The sequence below is a fragment of the Monopterus albus genome, unplaced genomic scaffold (assembly GCF_001952655.1).
Source record: "Monopterus albus unplaced genomic scaffold, M_albus_1.0 scaffold5.1, whole genome shotgun sequence".
In the NCBI taxonomy this organism is placed as follows: domain Eukaryota; kingdom Metazoa; phylum Chordata; class Actinopteri; order Synbranchiformes; family Synbranchidae; genus Monopterus; species Monopterus albus.
The window spans coordinates 1,996,056-2,013,631 of NW_018127885.1; the positions used below are offsets into that span (position 1 = coordinate 1,996,056).

A 17,576-nucleotide genomic window follows, 5' to 3' on the forward strand; every position below is an offset into this window, starting at 1 on the left:
TCAGATTGGCACTGGAAACCCACGCCCTTCCTCAGAAGATGATATGGAGAGTCCCTTCCCCAAAGAACTGACAATACAGCAGGTACTTATACATAAGTGCACGCAAAAATACAGAGTGCTTCTTTTATCGGTGATAGTATTCTAATCCAATTTTGTGATGTGTGTGTGTTCTAGGCATTTTCAGACTACCAGATCCAGCAGATGACAGCTAACTTTGTGGATCAGTTTGGATTCAATGATGAGGAGTTTACTGATCATGATGACAGCATTGAGTAAATTAACTGATGTACATCTTCATGGCTCAATGTAATCTTGTCTTTGTGTGTTGAGTAATTGCTGTTGTTATTGCAGGGCAACATTTGACCGGATTGCAGAGATAAATATCAACATTGATGCAGGCCAGGACAGTGTGAGTTTATTCGCATATTTGTTCCATAACATTGTATTTCTGTAACATATTAGGGCTGTAAATGTCCTTTTTTTTAAGAAGATGCATAGCCCCTAGGGATCAGAAAATGTCAAGACAAAGACCACATATCAATGTCCTACAATTGCCTAGCTTTACAACCCACATACAGTTCTGTCTTTCCTTTTACATTACAATGATATGATTCAATGCTGTTTATTCAAGCTGACGTACACTGCTAAAACTTTGCACATTTTAAATTGTCCATCTCTTCTTTGTAGGCTAACACAGCTGTGTTTGAGGCCTGTTCCAAGGAGAGGATTCAGCCCTTTGATGATGAGGAGGAGGAGGACATCTGGGAGGAGAAAGAGATTAACTATGCAACACAAACCAAGTGCCGGAACAGGTAGACAAGCTACACAAGCATGATAGAGATGCTCTCAACATAATGTTTTAGAATAATTTATTTTCTCATTATGCTTGAAATTTCATGATGGATGTGAAGTAATTGTCCTTACTCAATCCGACATACTAAAATATATTGTTTGTTTCAAGGTTTGGTGGGTCACAGTCCTCCCAGAGCCCAACAGCGAGTAGGATCTGTGACATGACAGCAGCTTCTGGCACTGAGGCCTCTGACAGAGCAGCAGACTCAGATTCTGAGGAAGGAGAGGAGCCTAAAGATGACTTGGATCCTTTCTCAAGCATTGGCCAGGATGAGGCTACAAAGAGTGAGATATGTTATAGTGTATGGTAATGCATAATTGTTCTGCTCTGTCTCAGGACTAAAACAGGTTTTTCTGCTGTCCAGTCACAGGCCCTACTCATTGTGTGTGTGTGTGTATGATACTGTGTTCATATGCAGGTTCTGGTTGGATTGCAGACTTTGGGGAGGTGAACTCAAAAGCTCCCGCAGCAGGAGTTGGCTTTACAGCCTGGGACACTCCAGCCTCACAACCAGCTGCTGCAGAGGAGAAAGGGTGGGCCAAGTTCACTGACTTCCAGCCTTTCTGTTGGTGAGTCAGGGTGTGTTCTAAATATGCAGATCTTATTTGAGAAGTCGCATTAAGTAAATCATAGTATGCATTTATTTATAAAACTATTGTGAAATAAAGTTCTTATACTAACTTTATCATTTTGAATACTCCTATGTACAGACCACCACTGACGCACAACATAACTGTGTGTCAGTAGCCCATTGGCAGGTTTTTTTCTTAATCTGTGTTTTGAATTCCCAGCTCGGAAACAGGCCCCAGATGCAGCTCTCCTGTGGACTCAGATCTCAGCGGATCAGACAACACCAAACCAAACCAGAACCGTAAGTTGCTGTAACATAGCTATTTGAGTGGTAATATCACAAAGTAAATGTAAATGTTCATTAATACAGTTGTCAGATTAAAATAAAATTAAAATGGTAAACAGGAAAAGATGTCATTTTAAAGCTCCTAAATGTTGCTGTTTGTGTGAACACTCACTCAACTCCAGACTGAAATGCACTTATTCAGGGTTAGAACCTGTGGGTTTTTAGTTGGTAAACCTCTGCCAGTATAAATGTAACGTGACACTTAAGGCCTTATAGACCCATGTCTGTGTGTGCATGTGGCAGCTCTTAACTCCTGCCCCCCAATTGCTTACATCTGTGTTGAGTTGACTTTTCCAGTGAAATGCACACACTGCCAATGTAAAGTCAGATGATTACCTCTCTGTCATGCAGCATGTGTGTGGAGTGTGTGCGTGGCAAGAAAAGCTCCACTGGTGGCATCAGACAGCTCTTCCTCCAGCAGCTCAGACAGCGAAGAGGAAGAAAGCAAGACAGAGTCTACATCTGTTGATATGGTCACCACAGAGACCATCACTACTGGTGCTGGCAAGGAGACCATCCGGCTCACAGTGGACGCCAAAAACGGGAGGGCAGTCTTCACCAGGTATAAATGCTCGCACACAAAAGAAGGGGAGTGGCTCTGATTTGGTACAGTGTGCTGTCCCTCTCTTATTGTGCCCTCATTTCCATTTCCCAACCAAAAATTTTCCCACACAATTTGACTTCCACCTTCTCTGTTTTTCCTCTGATATCGTCCTCCTCCTGTCTGTCTCCTCCTTTTTCATCTCCCCTTGACTCCAGAGTATTCAGACCAGCAGTCAGACGGTATGTTGTGTTTGAGGTCTTTCATTCTGGAGTTTGGAATGTTTTCCTGAAGTTGTATGAAGGATTGAAGGCCATTAGAAGCACAGATGTGCCACATGTTTTTGTTTGCTTGTTGCATTTAACAGGATGTGGCGTAACAATCCCTCGTGCCATATTTCAGGCCAAGCCCAATTTATAAACACAATTTACTAACTCACAACTGGTGACTTATAGGATGTCAGGACTGGTCTAAACAGCAACCACCAGCATGAAGCAGTCTACTTGGTATTTTAAAAATCAAATGGTGATCTGTTATCTTACCTGTTCAATTACAGCAATAAATCAGTATCATATGAATAATCTATGTGATGCACATGATTCCTGTCTCAGTCACAACATTAATAAGTTGATATGTTTTCTTTCTAGGCACCACACTATACTAACAGTATGTCACATAGCATGCTATGAACAAAAATTGCTACCAACCAAACATCTCAACATTCTAACAAATCGGTACATTACCAAGTTACTAACAAATGTACGGTGCGCCTCTAGGCATGCTACAGTTAAATAGATCCTTCTTTGAATGTGATACCTTGGCACAAACTGTAGCTCACTCTGGGTATGGTCAGTCACAGCCTGCTATGTGTTGGCAGGACCAGAACAGTGGATACACGTGTAGCTGTGCACACTGAGCTGATAGCAAAGTGTGCTAAAGCTGTGCACACTGAGCTGATAGCAAAGTGTGCTAAAGTTCATTCACTAGCATCTGCACTTGGGTTCTATGATTTCAGTTCAAGTGGCAATTCCCCGGCACTCATTTTAATTTGTTTTTTTGTTTGTTTATCTGTTTGTTTTATAGCGAAGCAGATAAAGTGCCAGTAGAGGGACTCTCCATCAAAGACAAAGGGAAAAACAATGAGAAAGAAGTTGAAAAAGGAGACTCTCCCAACCCAGCTACCACAAGTTCAACTAATCAGTCAGCTGCTGTCACACAGTAAGTGTGTTTATATGTTTGCATACAGCTAAAGAAAGTCAGGGTGAGACAAATGAGAAACGTTGCCTGTTGTTGTGTGTTTTTTTTTTCTTCAAGCGATGTATTGCTATAGAGCCATTTTTCTGTTCTTTGACAATTCACCTCCACTGCATTTGGCTGATGCCAGTGGTCTCAGCAGTTGTTTCCTCAAATCCTTGGCAGATAAAACCAACCTTGTCTGAATTTGTCCCCTCACCCCACCACCACCTTATAGAGAGACAGTCTGCTAATGGACCAGCCTAATGATGCGGCACAGGCATACGTACACACATTTATCACTTGTCCATTCAACACAAAGCCATGCCAACTTTGCTTCCCGTTAGCATCAGTCCAATGCCATTTTTGTGTCTAAAGAATGGGAGATCCTCAAAGCTGAGGCCAAACAGCCCTTAACAATACATTCTGTGTTGGATACCACAAATCTTCACATTGGTACTACTGATGTTTCTCCTGCACCTTAACTGCTTCAGAGAGAAATGTGTGTTTCAAAGAACATTTTGTTGTGCCAGACCCCAAAAGCCCAATTGTGTTTTATATGAACGGTTTAATTCTTTCATTGAACTTGGGAAAGTAAAATACTTGTTCTGATGAGCAGAGGTGACGCTGCCTGAGTACCGACTGCTGTGGCACTTTGAGCCTAAGAAAACATTTGAACTTCAAATCCTTTCTAAATAAAGCAAGAGAAGTTCAGATTGTTTGAGCAGCTCTGTTCTCTGGACATAAGATCCATAGCCCAGTGATTTTTCTTTTCTATCAGAACATTTCACTGTTTACACTTTAGCCAAGAAAACTATTCATATAATTATTAAAGCCAAGACACTTGCAAATCTAACTGCTACTTTGTCTTTAGCATTTCAGTGTACAGTACATGTCAGGCAAATGTTTCATTAGTGCAAATATGCAAGTGATAATAATTTGGCTTTTCTCATGCATCTCTCAGTCCAAGTCTTTGCTTGGTTCATGTGGAACATAAATGCTCTTTTTTTTTTTTTTTTTTTTTCTATTTAGAGCATCATGTGTCACTTCCTCCTAAAACCTCTGACAGATTTCATGTGGTTTAGAGGTGTGTGTATGCTGCTGTATCCATGTGTGTAGACAACTGCTTGTATGTGTGTTTTGAGCTCTGAGATACAGAGTGCATTCTCAGGTCAAAGGAGAGGTATGCAGATACAAAGAAAGCACACCTGTGTAACACACACACACAGTGTCATACACACATGTATACACACATGCAAAAAGAAAAGTCCCCACAAGACACAGTGGTGTGCACATATCACCATATCATCTTCAGAGCTGTTTAATGTAATATTGTGAAATTTGAACCTGTATTAGGTTGTGGCTAAACTTGGTAATATGTAAACGTAATATCAATGTAAACAGTATATATAAATGTTATATCTATTTTTGGAATAAATCTAGTGTATTGGAAAGGCGGTTGTGTTGCAGGTTGCAACATATGTATTATATGCGTGTGTTGTACCTGTTGAAATGAGGCAATAACGATGTCAGGTGTTTCAGTTAATACACCAGCATCAGTTCCTGTTCCTCTGCTACATGCTTCCTACATGGAAGTTTGGGAGGGTGCATGTGTGCATGTGTTGGGGCATTATTCTGTAATTTTTACTTAAAGGATAATTGTTGTTTATTACAACTTGGGTCTTTTTATCAGTTTTCAACTAACTACCAGGTTAACCAGTCTTATTGGGAAGAGAAAATGAAGGTGAACATCAAATAATAGCAATACTGCTTGGCTTTTTACCCTTTATTATATCATGTGTGCACATATACTATCTTATGTAATGAGTAATTATTATCATCTGGAGAGAAACGGTTGTATTGATTAAGCCAATAGTTTATCAAAAGAAAAAATTAGCTATTTTGATAAGCATCAAATCTAGCTGAATGTCAGTGTTTCTCTTTCTGATGTGATAAACTGAATGTTTTGTGTTTTGGACTGCTGACTGATCATTTTTCTGTGTTTCTTTCTTCCTGCATTTGTGGCAACATTGCTGCATATATTGGCATGTTACCGCCACCTGTTGATTGATGGACTAAAGTGGCCCTGATGGAGGGAATGTATATCATGTCACCCATGCATGTGTATTTTTGGCTGCATGCACAAGAAACAAAATGCGAACTAATCATGTAAAAACCGCTGCATATTGATACTAGAGGCGAAACTCTACAAGGAACCTTTATTTAAAAATAAAAGTAGGCAGCCCTACTCTCAATGTTCTGGGAGTGTTGGCCTTCATATTTGCCTATGGATAATGTGGTTTAGGTAATCTGACTCAACTAAACATTTTCTCTTGCCCCACTATGTTATTAAGTTAATTTGTTTAATACTATCCAATCATAACTAATAAAAATCAAGGGCCAAACTACAAAACATGGCAGAAGTTGTAATGAACTGTATTTATCCTTTAACTTTGCATGTGCCAGACAGTCTTGCTTTACTTTCTTTCTCCTAGTCTCTCTCTCTCTCTCAGGTCAGCTCAACTGTAATCGCGTACATGCCTGTGGAACGATTTACACAGATTGTAGATTTATTTTAAAAGCACTTTTTCAAGAAGCACTTTTGGTTTATATTTGGTGGTGCTAAACTACCACCATATTATTCCCTACTTGGAGAGGTGGGAATGTTTTGACTTGAATGAGTGAATCCTATAGATTCTTTAGATATAATTTTCTTCAGTGCTTTCTGCCAAAGTGTGTCTTCCCACCAGTGTACAACTGGGTTCCATATCTGTAAATTAGCCTCCTTTCTCGCAGTGGTCTTATAGTTCTGGATTTGTATGAAGCAGTCTTTGTTTGCTCCCTCGCTTGTGTGTGTGTGTGTGTGTGTGTGTGTGTGTGTGTGTGTGTTTCCTTAAGTAATGTGATGGAGTTATCAGCAGGAGGAGAGGATGCAGCATGTCAAAGAAAGACGTTAACGATTCTTAGATCACAGCCACTTCTGCTGTTTGACGTGGAGTGGCACAGGGAGGTAGCATTGGTTTAAATCAGGGTAAAAAAAAAAACAAAAAAAACAGGGCTGTCCACCCTCCCCCCACGTTTGTGCACAGGGTCAGAGTATGTCATCCTGTTTTTCACCAAACGTAAGCACTGTATCTGACCCGTGTGTGTGTGTGTGTGTGAGAGAGAGGTTTCACCTTGAGTGTGATGCGGGTGCACTGTTTTTTGTTATGTTATGAATATGGCATGGGTTACACTACAGTCATCTTAAAGTGCCATTAAGTTTTGTATATTAGCCTCATTCACCTCATTGGGTATGTGCTGTATTAACAGTGTGTGCCCAAACCTTTAATTGAGAGACAATGGGCGTTAGGTTCATCCTATTGTCTGTTACTGAGGCAGTTTGAAATGTAAAATCTTGCATTATAGCTTATGACGTGTGTGTGTGTGTGTGTGTGTGTGTGTGTGTGTGTGGGGGGGGGGGGGGGGGGGGGGAAGCCGACTGTGTCTTTTTTTTTTTTTTGTAAAGTGGACTGATGCTGGTGTTTTTCTTTTTTTCCATTTAGAGAGTAATGTGTCTGTTACATGTTGTCAATTTAGCTTGTACATTCAGACATGAACCTAATAAATATGTCGGATCAAAATGAAGCAGAAGCCTTTGTTTGACTTACTTGTACACTACACATGCACGCGTGCGAACACACACACACAGTGTACAAACAGACAGGGAGAGAGCAAGACTTGGTCTATGGTGTATATGATTACCTTAGGGGCAGGTGAGCTTGTGGATTATGTTGCTTCCCAGTCCTGTGTGTCTCCTATACAGTCACTATGAGGCACACTCGCAGTCAGAACTACATCCTCACACAATCTCCCACAGTGCAAACCTGCCTGCCACTTAGCTCTTACTGTGCTGCTGGCAGAAGTGAACCGAGTGCATGTTGGAAAAAGCTAAGGCCAAACAGCTTGAAAAGAATGTTCATACACTCGTCATATTCACAACACTTTCCGAGCATGGAGTCCTATCTACAGTATATATTTTTACACTTTCACTCTGGGTATGTTGTCGTCATTCCTTGGCTCCAGTATGCCTTATGTCCTCACATTCCTCTCTAGTTTACGAGAGGAGCGCAGATACTGAACACAGCTGCTGCTGTTCCAGCTTCTCTTTCGACCCCTCTCCTGGCTTTCATTCCAGTTCTACAGAGGAAAGCCACCTTACCTTTGTCATCTGCACCTGCCTGTTGTCCCTGTAGCACATGTTTACATGTAGTGAGAGTATGTAGGCAGTGGGTGGAAAGGGGAAGAGGGCGGAGTTGTGAATACTTTAATGGCTTTTGGAGAAACCTGCCTGTCCGCTTGGAGCTGAAAAAGGAGGAGCCTGTGGGGCGTGGGCCTCCAGACAAAAGAGGCATATACGCACTGACACTGGATCACTGGAGCAAAAGGAGAGGCAGACAGCTGAAGAGCTTCACTTTCCACACAGGAGACAATACTCAATTACGGAACTATATATATATTTTATTTATTTTTTTATGTTTTGGAAAACTTTGGGGGAAAAGGCAACTTATGTGTTTGTCTGTCAGCTGCATGAATCCATTTGTGAGCTGAGGGAAGTTTGTTGGAACAGCCATTACCATATTCTGCTTGTAGTGTGCAGAAGTGTGTGGGTTAGTATGTTTGGGATGAAAAGGGGGGACTGGCAAGACGAACAGCTCCACTCTTAGCTTTACGCCATGGGGGGTTGCCATAGTTACCCCTCGGAGACGAAGACGGACGTTGAGATTCTTCAGCCTTCTGACATCAGCAATGAAAAACTGTAAGTTGTATTCTTCTCTTAACTCTTCATCAGATTTCTGCTTAAACTCATGTTTCAAACTCTTGTCTGGAAATGAGTTTTGTTCTATTTGCTTCATGTTTTCTGAAAGAACATCAATTAATGTGAAAAAGGATCATGTAGAAGAAAAATGTCTAGAAAGCAGACTGCACATGGTTTACTGAGGAATGCTTTCCAGATAAGTGTGTGTGTGTGTGTGTGTATGTGTGTGTATGTGTGTGTGTGTGTTACAGTACATATTTGTCTGATGGCATCAGTGAATGTGGATTCCTCTGTCAGTGGGACCACATGCTGAGAAGTAGTTTGAACCAAAAAAAAAGGAGAGAGAACATGTTTTTGCTTAGGCAAAATGTAAATGTTTGCTTTAGGAGGAATCTTTTCGGAGCCACTGACTCTGGCTGAGAAGACCATTTCAAACTCAGCACAGAGGTAACGGTAAACGGATGACCAAGAGTGCAGAAGCGGGGTCACAGAGGAATGTGTTTACACATAAACACAACATTACAAGTAGCTGTGGGTTCATTATGTTGATGTGGTAGCCAAGAGGTGGTAACTGGGTTAATTCCACTGAGCTGGAACTGAACAGGATGTTAGTTCCTGTGCATGTCAATAAAGTTTACATGCGTAGGATTTGCACTACCATCCTTTTGTACAGCTAATGTTTACACTTTCCTCTGTCACTGGCTCTCTCTCTCTACCTTCCTTCTTTCTTTGTACAAAGACCTGCTGTTTTTCTTTGTATTTCCCCTGCCCAGTCCTCACACACACATTCACAACATGAGGAGTGAAAGAGAGAACAGTGTTTCCCTTATCGCAGTGGGCAAGGTCACACTGAGTAAACTCTCAGCTGTTGTGTGTGGAGACATGTCAGCTGCCTGATTGTACTACATTTTGAAATATTCACTTTAATCCAAAGCCCTGTCTTATAAATGGTTCTAGCTCTTAAACAAACACACCAAGGTATTCAGCACTACAGCACAGTAGGCCTAACTTTGGCAAAGATTTGCATGAAGTCAAATCATGCTGCCATGTTTGACTGTCCAGTACATGTTGGCCTTCACAAATATTCATTTTTTTTGCTTGCACTTACTCTTTCACACAAGATGCTGCCAGTCCTCCATTCCTGGTTGTAAAGCACTACCTTAAGGCTTATCAGTATGAACTAAGACGTTTGGTAAAGCCAGCAAACCTCAGCACTCAGCTCTGATGTTGCATAATATTTGACCTTTCAGTTATTTGCTTTGCAGCACTGACCACTGCAGCAGTGAGCTTCAGTAATTTGTCTGGCCCTGAATTGACTGCCTTTATTACATTAACTGAACAGACCTGAACATTCAGGTCTGCAGTCACAGCAGGATTTGGATGCATTTGTTTGTGTGCAAGGCAGATGAGAGAGCATCAGAGGCTGTAAATTGGTTATCTACTGACTGCAGCAGGAGTAATTAATCCACTGACCTATTGATTGTTTTGTGCAACAGTATTTTCTGTCTTTCTCTGTTTTTCTCTTTCTGTCTGTGCTTCATTAACTCTGCACTATCCTCCCAAGGGGAATTAATAACAATAATCTGGAGGAGCGTCCATATCTGCAGCAGCAGTATGTGTGCCAGCAGATCACACACACAGACATGTTAGCGCTCACAGCGCTGCCGCCTGGCGTCGACAAGGCCGAATGGCTTGCCAGCAACAGTGAGTAATCCCAGTTAAACACAACAGATATATATGACTGCTTGTCTCTCTTTTCTCAAGCTCAGTATATCTCCCCCAACAAAGCAAAAACACCCAAACAAGAAATTTGTACAGGTAATTTTTTTTCTCATTGATTTCTTTTAGCGGTGGCGTTTTTCAAGCATATAAACCTGTTCTCCAGTGCACTGTCCGAGTTCTGCACTCCCAGCACCTGCCCAACTGCGTGTGGACCAGGCAACATGTAAGTTTTATGACACATACCTAAAGGGTCAGTTCGCCCAAATCACAACTAGGAACTCTTTCTTAGTTGTCATGCATATTGTCTTATTTGTCAAGGTCCATCCATAGATGTTGCAGTAACAAAGTATTAAGAAATGATGTCTATGAAAACTGTTTACAGATTTGGCAGTGTAATATCCTGAGTAACCATGATGTTGTTTCTGGAAAGGCAAATTGCTGCTCAGCTTCCGTAATGTTATTCACCTCCAGTGTGGAGTAGTGAACTACATGTAATTGAGATTGTGTTCTAACTACACTTTGCAGTAGCTTGCTGGTAGTTCAGCTACAATCATATCTGCATAGTGATTTAAGTAGTTAAATTACTTATTTGTGTGTATAGTTTAGAACTGACTGCTTAAATAAAAAATGAAAAGTCTTGCTTTAACCAGTTCTTATCTTATAAGCATCTTTTTTTTTTTTTTTTTTTTTTTTTAAGTGCATGAAGTTCTCTTACGATAATTGTCATCACAGTTCTATTTATCATTTGAGAAACAAAAAATAGTCTGCAGTTTCCTTTGTCTTTTAGGCTCAACCTATAACTTATTAATGTATCTTAGTAGGGCCATTCATGTACATGCAAATACATCAGAAAGAAATTTTGCATGTTCCATTTACTCTGTGGATTGGGTCAAATTCTGAGGTGAAAACCTCTACTGCTATGTGTGACAAGTTTGCTATTAAAGTAGTTGTTGTTGAACAGTAACTAGCTGTGTGTTATTGTTGACAGGGTTTACGTTTGGACCGACGACCACGGCAGAAAGCTGAAGTGCTCTGCTCCACTTTACTTTGATTATGCCATGTCATACATTCAGGAGCTACTGACTGATGAAGCTGTGTTCCCCACAAAAGCAGGTAAAATTCATTTATACCATCTATGTTGCATTATCCCACATCAGATTGCAGTTTTAGAACTGCTGTTTTGTTCCCTCTTTCCCAGGTTCAGTGTTTCCGTCAGGCTTTGTCTTTCTGGTCCAGAAAGTGTTTTTGCTGTTGTTCAGGACTCTGGCTCACATTTACTGGTCTCACTACAGAGAGACACTTGCTCTGGGGCTGCACCCACACCTCAACACACTCTTCACACACCTCATATTCTTCTGCAGACAGCATGCTCTGCTGGAGCCAGAAGACACCAAGCCGCTGCAGGACCTCATCACCGTTCTGGGACTGCAACGCTGAACCTAAAGACCAAATGTACGTTTTAATCACACACTTACTGTATGTATATATTGTTATAGCTGGTTATGCATGTTGGTGTACTATAAAGTAAAAATGCATTCTTGTATTTTGATAAGGTCAAACTCTTCAAGGTCATTCTTGTCTTCCTCAGACATTAAGTAAAAAAAAAAAAAAGAAAAAATACTGAGATGTCCTATGGTGGCATTTCCTGTTCGACAACTGACCCACAGAATTCCAAGTTAAACATCCATCACTGCATTTTTAACATTTTTATAAAAAAAATGATGGTGATGCGCTGACACAAATGTGATTATGCTGTTACGACTGCATCTGTACTAAATTCTACAGCTTTGTGTTTTTGTGTATGGTTCTATACTCTGTAATAAACATTTATGATGGACATTTTTCTGTATATCTGTAAAAAATAATATTCATTCATGTATGTATTCTTGATTAATGTGGAAAGACCGGAGAAAATTGAGCTTGCATTTATCAGTCTCATGTCTTTAGAACTGGACACTGTTCAGTATCCCACAATTATGCAGTTATCTTGATGGTGAAATAACTGCTTGTACTGTAATAACATGCTTCCAGGTATTTTAGTTGACAGCAGCACCACCTGATGACAGCACAGGAACACTGCAGGTATCACAGTTTGACCTGCACTGCCAGCTGTTTTTCTTGGCTGCAGCCTATTTAATTTGAAATAAAACAATGACTCACATTTAATGTGAAGTTGATTACATCTAGAATAGGTGAGTGAGGTGTATTAAAGGGTTACTAGTGCTACACTGTGTACTGCTGTGTGCTATAAATTTGAGTTCTTTAAGAAGGTAAGCACCATTGTAAATCATAGTCATCGTTTGGCTGTGAGCTGTGTCTTGAGCCCTGTTTTTCTAGCCAACATTTGTAAATATTTTGGCCACATTATAACCTTTTTGCATTTGGTATTGAACCATCAAATTAAATTGTGACAGCGGCATGTTTTCTACTGTTGACTGTAAACTGACTCCATGCCAATATTGCAGTATACTTCCTGTTTACATCCCCCAAAACCTTCAAAGTATGGGAACTGTAGTTTCAAAACCTACAAACATGAACCCCCAAATACTTTGAAAACACTACCAGATTTTTGAAGGAGTTTGGGGACTTTGTATACAGGTCAATCTTACATGTGGCCAAAGAAGTGGAATGACAGCTACCAGCAGCAGAAGAGAAGAACCCTGAACAACAACTTTTAACTCCAGAATCTGAAACACTGACCTCTGCGTCGATCCTGTCCGTCAGTAAACAGTCTGCAGAAACATGCTTCTGTTTCATGTAGTTCTCACTATACGTTTATTTCAGTTACAATTTTTATGAATTAAGATTTTACATAAAGTGTGCTTAACCCTTCTTCTCTATTCGGGCAAAAATGTAAATTTTTCTCAATTTTTTTTTTTTTTTTTTGATTTGGCGATCATTTTGGCTTTATTACAGCTTGTGGCATGAAATTTGTCAGGCAAGTTTCTTTTTAGTTATATTTTTAAAATCCAGTGTCATTTACTCTTAAATGTCATTTATACTCTTTTTATGCATTTTGTACCCACTTTTCATATTCGTGCCAAAAATGTATACATACAAAAACATGAATATAAATTTTTTATATTTCAAGATTTTTTCAGCTTTTTTTTTTTTTCAAAAATCTCTCAAACAACTTCAGACTCGCTCAAAAACACATGAATTAATGCACAGCCTTACTATAATGGATGGACATGTTGAAGTTCACACTGGAAACAAGTTGGAATTAATGATAGAAAATTACATCACTGTCCAGCACCCATCACAAAGCCCTCAGGACTAGGCCACCGGCAGTAGCCTATATCTGTATCATGTTTTTCTAACATGGTACACTGAAGCGCACTGACAATGACTGGCCTGCAGGGGGCAGTCGAATACATTCAATCTTCACCCACTATGGCAGAGGAAGGGTTGTGATAAATAATTCCTTGTTCGCGTACCATAGGTTTTTCTGGGTGCGTTTTTTCCAAAACTTTGATTAAAAACAGGGCAAGGCGCTGCCATCATCATGCAATACTTTCGCAATATAAAACATAGCCCTATAATTAGTTGAAAAACAATGGGTGTCATTTTATAAACATAAAATCGTTTAGCTGTTTTCGTGAACCTGGGTAGCTGTGTGTCGGGACACATTTTGGCGTACGAAAAACAATAATGAGCCAAGACAAAATGTCACCCAATCCCGTTGGTTCACTTTGACGTCAGTTTTCATTAGGAACCGCCCGCTTGCTCTAGTAGCAGTGGTGAGAGATAGTCTGCTCCGCACAGAGACAACAGGGTTGAGCTGCCTCTGGCTCTGGATGTGGGCGCCCTTGGACTCTGCTGTTATTACGGGCTCACTGCACGAAAACTTAACAGTGATGCGCGCCTCGGCTACGGAACCCGCTGCTGGTAGTCGTTTAGGCTACCGGGGAATATGGTTTATGTGACGTTCACTGACACGCTGGTGTTGAGTTTATTGTTCTGGTCCTAGACGCGGAGCAGCGATTCTCCGAGATGTTGAGCCGATTTATGAGTGGCAGCATCAGGAATCTTGAGCGGGAGTACAGCTGCACCGTCAGACTGCTGGATGATACAGAATATACGTGCACCATCCAGGTGAGTCACCTGTCGGTTCGTGTATTCACTGCACTGAAATGTGCAGCGATTTGACCTGGCGGACAGAAAAGCAGAGGGGCAGCATGTGCCTGCACGTCCCGCTGCAGGTGTATAGTAGGGGAAACTAGATCCTGAACAGAGATGTGCAGAGTTATGCTTGTCCTTTCAAATAACATAATATTGCGTTTTCCTAACGTGACCCACTATTGCTAGAACCCAGGCTCTGCATGTCGTTCAGCTGTGTAGACATTTTCCTCAAGCTCAGATTTATAGAATCCCAAATCACATTACATCCTGGAATGTTCGACTGAAAAAAGGCATTTTGCAGGACTTTTTTTTTTTTATCTTATGTCTCAGTTCGACTTTTATCTCGAGGGAGTGTTGGTTTCTTGATCATTGCTTGTTGGTTTTAATCTTCATCATTCAGTGTGGATGCTCATGTAGTTTCGCCTGGACCTCTGACATCAGTAATGCACACAGGGTATCCCATTGCTGCTCTGCAGAGCACGCTTTCCAAGTTACACAGCGTGACTCCTGTGGCTCTAGACTGATAGAAGCAAGGCTACAATGTACAGTTGAATGTTGATGCAGGATTTAATGTTATCCCTTAATCATGACATCTCTTTGTGCATGTATAGCAGTTTCCTTGACAAATTGGTAATTCAACGCAGTAAAGATCAAACTATTGATGTTTGTTAGCTGAGACATCTTGCTTTGAAAAGTAAAAACCAGACTAAGTCTTTCTCTTCCTTTTGTCTTACTACTACAAGCCTTGCTTTGAGCCTTGGTTCATGCTGATTTCATAAAAAGGTGAGAGAGCCTGTCACATCAAATACAAGATGAAATCATTCCCTTTGCAGATGCTGTACAGGTGTAAGAAAGGGATGTCGGTAGAAAATTCTCTGCCTAGTCAGCAACATGCGCTGCTCCACAGCACATCAAGACATATAACCTGCTATGTGGACTAAGCATTAAAGGTAGGGTTGGGGATTCTTTCCAGAAGCATTTTTTGCTACATATCTTGAAATTCTTTTCTCATCCCGATGGCGATGAACACATTAAATGCACTAACAACATGAATTTAAAAAAGTTATTATCTGTGGCAGCAGCAGGGCTGAAAAATGCCTGACCAATAATTGTACTCATCCCACACAAAACCATTGGATGGCCTACCTGCTGGTCAACTTAACTTCCTACTTGCGCGCACTCTGCCCGTGCACTCTGCGTGAGCCAAGAGTCTCCCACAAGGTGCTGCAGGCAGACGTGTTACTGCTCTGTTTTTATAGCCAAAACTAGCGAGCTATGGCGGAGAAGGTCCTCACAGCATCTTTCGTTCACAAGCAGAGACCATTGTTACAAGCTAAGTCTTCCTTTTTAAGACAAATAGCCTTAAAGGAAATGTTGTTGTTGTGACCTGTTTGTGCAGTGTGAGACGAGGAGACCACTGCATGGACAGACTCCTCTTACATGCAGACCTGTTTGTGCAGTATGAGACGAGGAGACCGCTGCATGGACAGACTCCTCTTACATGCAGCCAGACAGTGGTCAGCTCTAAGTGTATAGATAGGATTGTGATGCAGTTAACTTTGCATCAGAGGCCACATGCAGTGTTCCTTTTACTGGGATGGAATAAAGCCTTTGTTCTGAACAGAGTTAGCTAGCCTCCCTCTTCACTTCTCCCTGCCAGAAAAGCCCGAGATTCTAAGGTTAGTTAATGGCTGTAAACCAGGGCTAAAGCAGTTTAGCCATGAACCAGAGGTCCCCAACTACAGTTCGAGGCCACAGACCTGGATGGGTAACACTGTGTATAAGAAAGTTACAACTAAAAAGAAGTTGGATGCTACAAGAAGTAAAACCAGAATTAACATTGGCCTGGCTTTTGAATGATGGTGACAACTGAGAGAACAAAAGGGGCTGAAAAGTGATGGGGGCTGTATTTCTGCTGGACAGGTAATTATCCGCTCTGTTTTGTTTGGGGGGAATTTGTTATTTTCCTGAAATCAGTAGTAGTCAGGCAGTGCACATTGTGTTTTGGAGAGAAGTCAGAACAAAAGGGTGGGATTTCTTTGTTTGTCTCCTTTCAAAATTCAGTTTCCTCTTGGTAGTTTTCCAGGATTGCCAACCCTACCTTTAATAGGTTATGCATGTTTCTTGTCACTTGCTACTGCAGTAACCCCCTTTTCTGCCATGAAAGACATACTGCAGTTACTGTAGGATAGTGAGTGTGTGCCCAAGTTGTAAACAGACCTGCTTCTTTGCTTGGAGAGCTGTGCCAGAGAAGGAGCTGGGCCAGATGGACTGTAAAGCCAGCAGGTGTGCTGTTTGCAGCAGAGTCGTGTAGTCTGGGTGGCTGACGTCAGTGGGCTGCAAGGAGGGTGAAAGAGGTGAATGCTCTAGCTCAGTTTTGACTGTCTGACATCCTGGCTATCTTTCTGCCTAACCTGGCCTTGGGAGGGAGCAGGCTAATCCACCTGACTAGCCTTACTGCTGGAGCATCTTCCTCATTTAGTTCAAAATGTGCCCCTCATTCCTTCCAGGCTTCTGGCTTGCCAAAAACTAAAGACACCTAAACTAGGAAATGCAAAGTAAGAGGCATAACTAGGTCAAATATTCTCAATTTCTTGCAATCTCTCTCCCAGTCTGTGTTTCTGTTTCTGTTGCTGCCTTGTACTCTTTCTCACCTTAGTATCCTGTTTCTATGTGCTATGTATTATACTCCCACTCGACCTGTTTCCGTTATTCTCGGATCCTTGTCCAAAACTGTATAATGACTCATAAATTCAGATTTGCCCCTGTCTTAGATTAGTCTCTTTCCATTTTCTGAGCCAGGTGGCAGCTTCTTCAGTGGGAATGGTGTTCATGTTAACAAACCCACCTTCAGCATAAACTCAAAACACAAAATAAGCATTCACCAAAGCAGAGAATTCAAGCAGTGGCAGCTGTGATGCATTAAATAAAGTTTTACTTTGTTAGGTATTTTTAGTCAGATAGAAATTGGATAGATACTTTATGTATTAGAAATGTTTAGTGGAGATAGGATGTCTAGTTAGACTGTTAAATGCTTAGTCATGCTCATGAGTTTCTACAGGGTACATCTGGTCAAGGATAACTAGAGAGAAGAGTTGATGACTGTCAGCAGACAGGGTGTTTAATATTATTATTATGACGTGTATAACTGTAGCCTTAGCCATAATATGTTCTTATGTTTAAGTCACGACATGTTACTAGAAGTCTGTGAGAATGTTTTTAGCTACACACCACTTAACCAACAGACACACACACACACACGTTGATTTGCTTCATGTTTTGACTAGTGCTATGGCCAGCTGCAAAGCTGGCAACAGAGACGTCTCGGTTAACGTTTCTGTGTAGTATGGGGCTAGCCCAACCGAAGAGATAAATGTATAGGCCTGGTTTG

The 17,576-nt window shown here is 41.1% G+C and overlaps 2 protein-coding genes across 12 annotated transcripts in view; both read left to right on the plus strand.

Annotated features, from left to right (window-relative positions):
* Window positions 1–12,196, plus strand: part of LOC109967737 (serine/threonine-protein phosphatase 6 regulatory subunit 2-like) — an 18,931-nt gene extending 6,735 nt beyond the window's left edge. For 4 of the 7 annotated variants that reach the window (XM_020613550.1, XM_020613534.1, XM_020613524.1 and 1 more), the window contains 14 exons: window positions 5–82; window positions 175–272; window positions 352–409; window positions 688–812; window positions 962–1,137; window positions 1,272–1,422; window positions 1,645–1,724; window positions 2,121–2,331; window positions 2,529–2,552; window positions 3,394–3,528; window positions 9,906–10,045; window positions 10,190–10,286; window positions 11,052–11,176; window positions 11,262–12,195. In XM_020613550.1, the coding sequence (XP_020469206.1) occupies window positions 5–82; window positions 175–272; window positions 352–409; window positions 688–812; window positions 962–1,137; window positions 1,272–1,422; window positions 1,645–1,724; window positions 2,121–2,331; window positions 2,529–2,552; window positions 3,394–3,528; window positions 9,906–10,045; window positions 10,190–10,286; window positions 11,052–11,176; window positions 11,262–11,500 (1,737 nt within the window). In that variant the 3' untranslated portion in view covers window positions 11,501–12,195. Of the gene's footprint in view, window positions 1–4; window positions 83–174; window positions 273–351; window positions 410–687; window positions 813–961; window positions 1,138–1,271; window positions 1,423–1,644; window positions 1,725–2,120; window positions 2,332–2,528; window positions 2,553–3,393; window positions 3,529–4,575; window positions 6,597–9,905; window positions 10,046–10,189; window positions 10,287–11,051; window positions 11,177–11,261 lie in introns of those variants that run through there. The other 3 variants (XM_020613556.1, XM_020613564.1, XM_020613575.1) reach the window with 3 other exon arrangements.
* A 1,300-nt stretch (window positions 12,197–13,496) lies between these two features.
* frmd5a (FERM domain containing 5a) overlaps window positions 13,497–17,576 on the plus strand; it is a 47,160-nt gene continuing 43,080 nt past the window's right edge. For all 5 annotated transcript variants that reach the window (XM_020611303.1, XM_020611336.1, XM_020611328.1 and 2 more), the window contains exon 1: window positions 13,497–14,158. In XM_020611303.1, coding sequence (XP_020466959.1) covers window positions 14,057–14,158 — 102 coding nt within the window. In that variant the 5' untranslated portion in view covers window positions 13,497–14,056. The remainder of the gene's footprint in view (window positions 14,159–17,576) is intronic.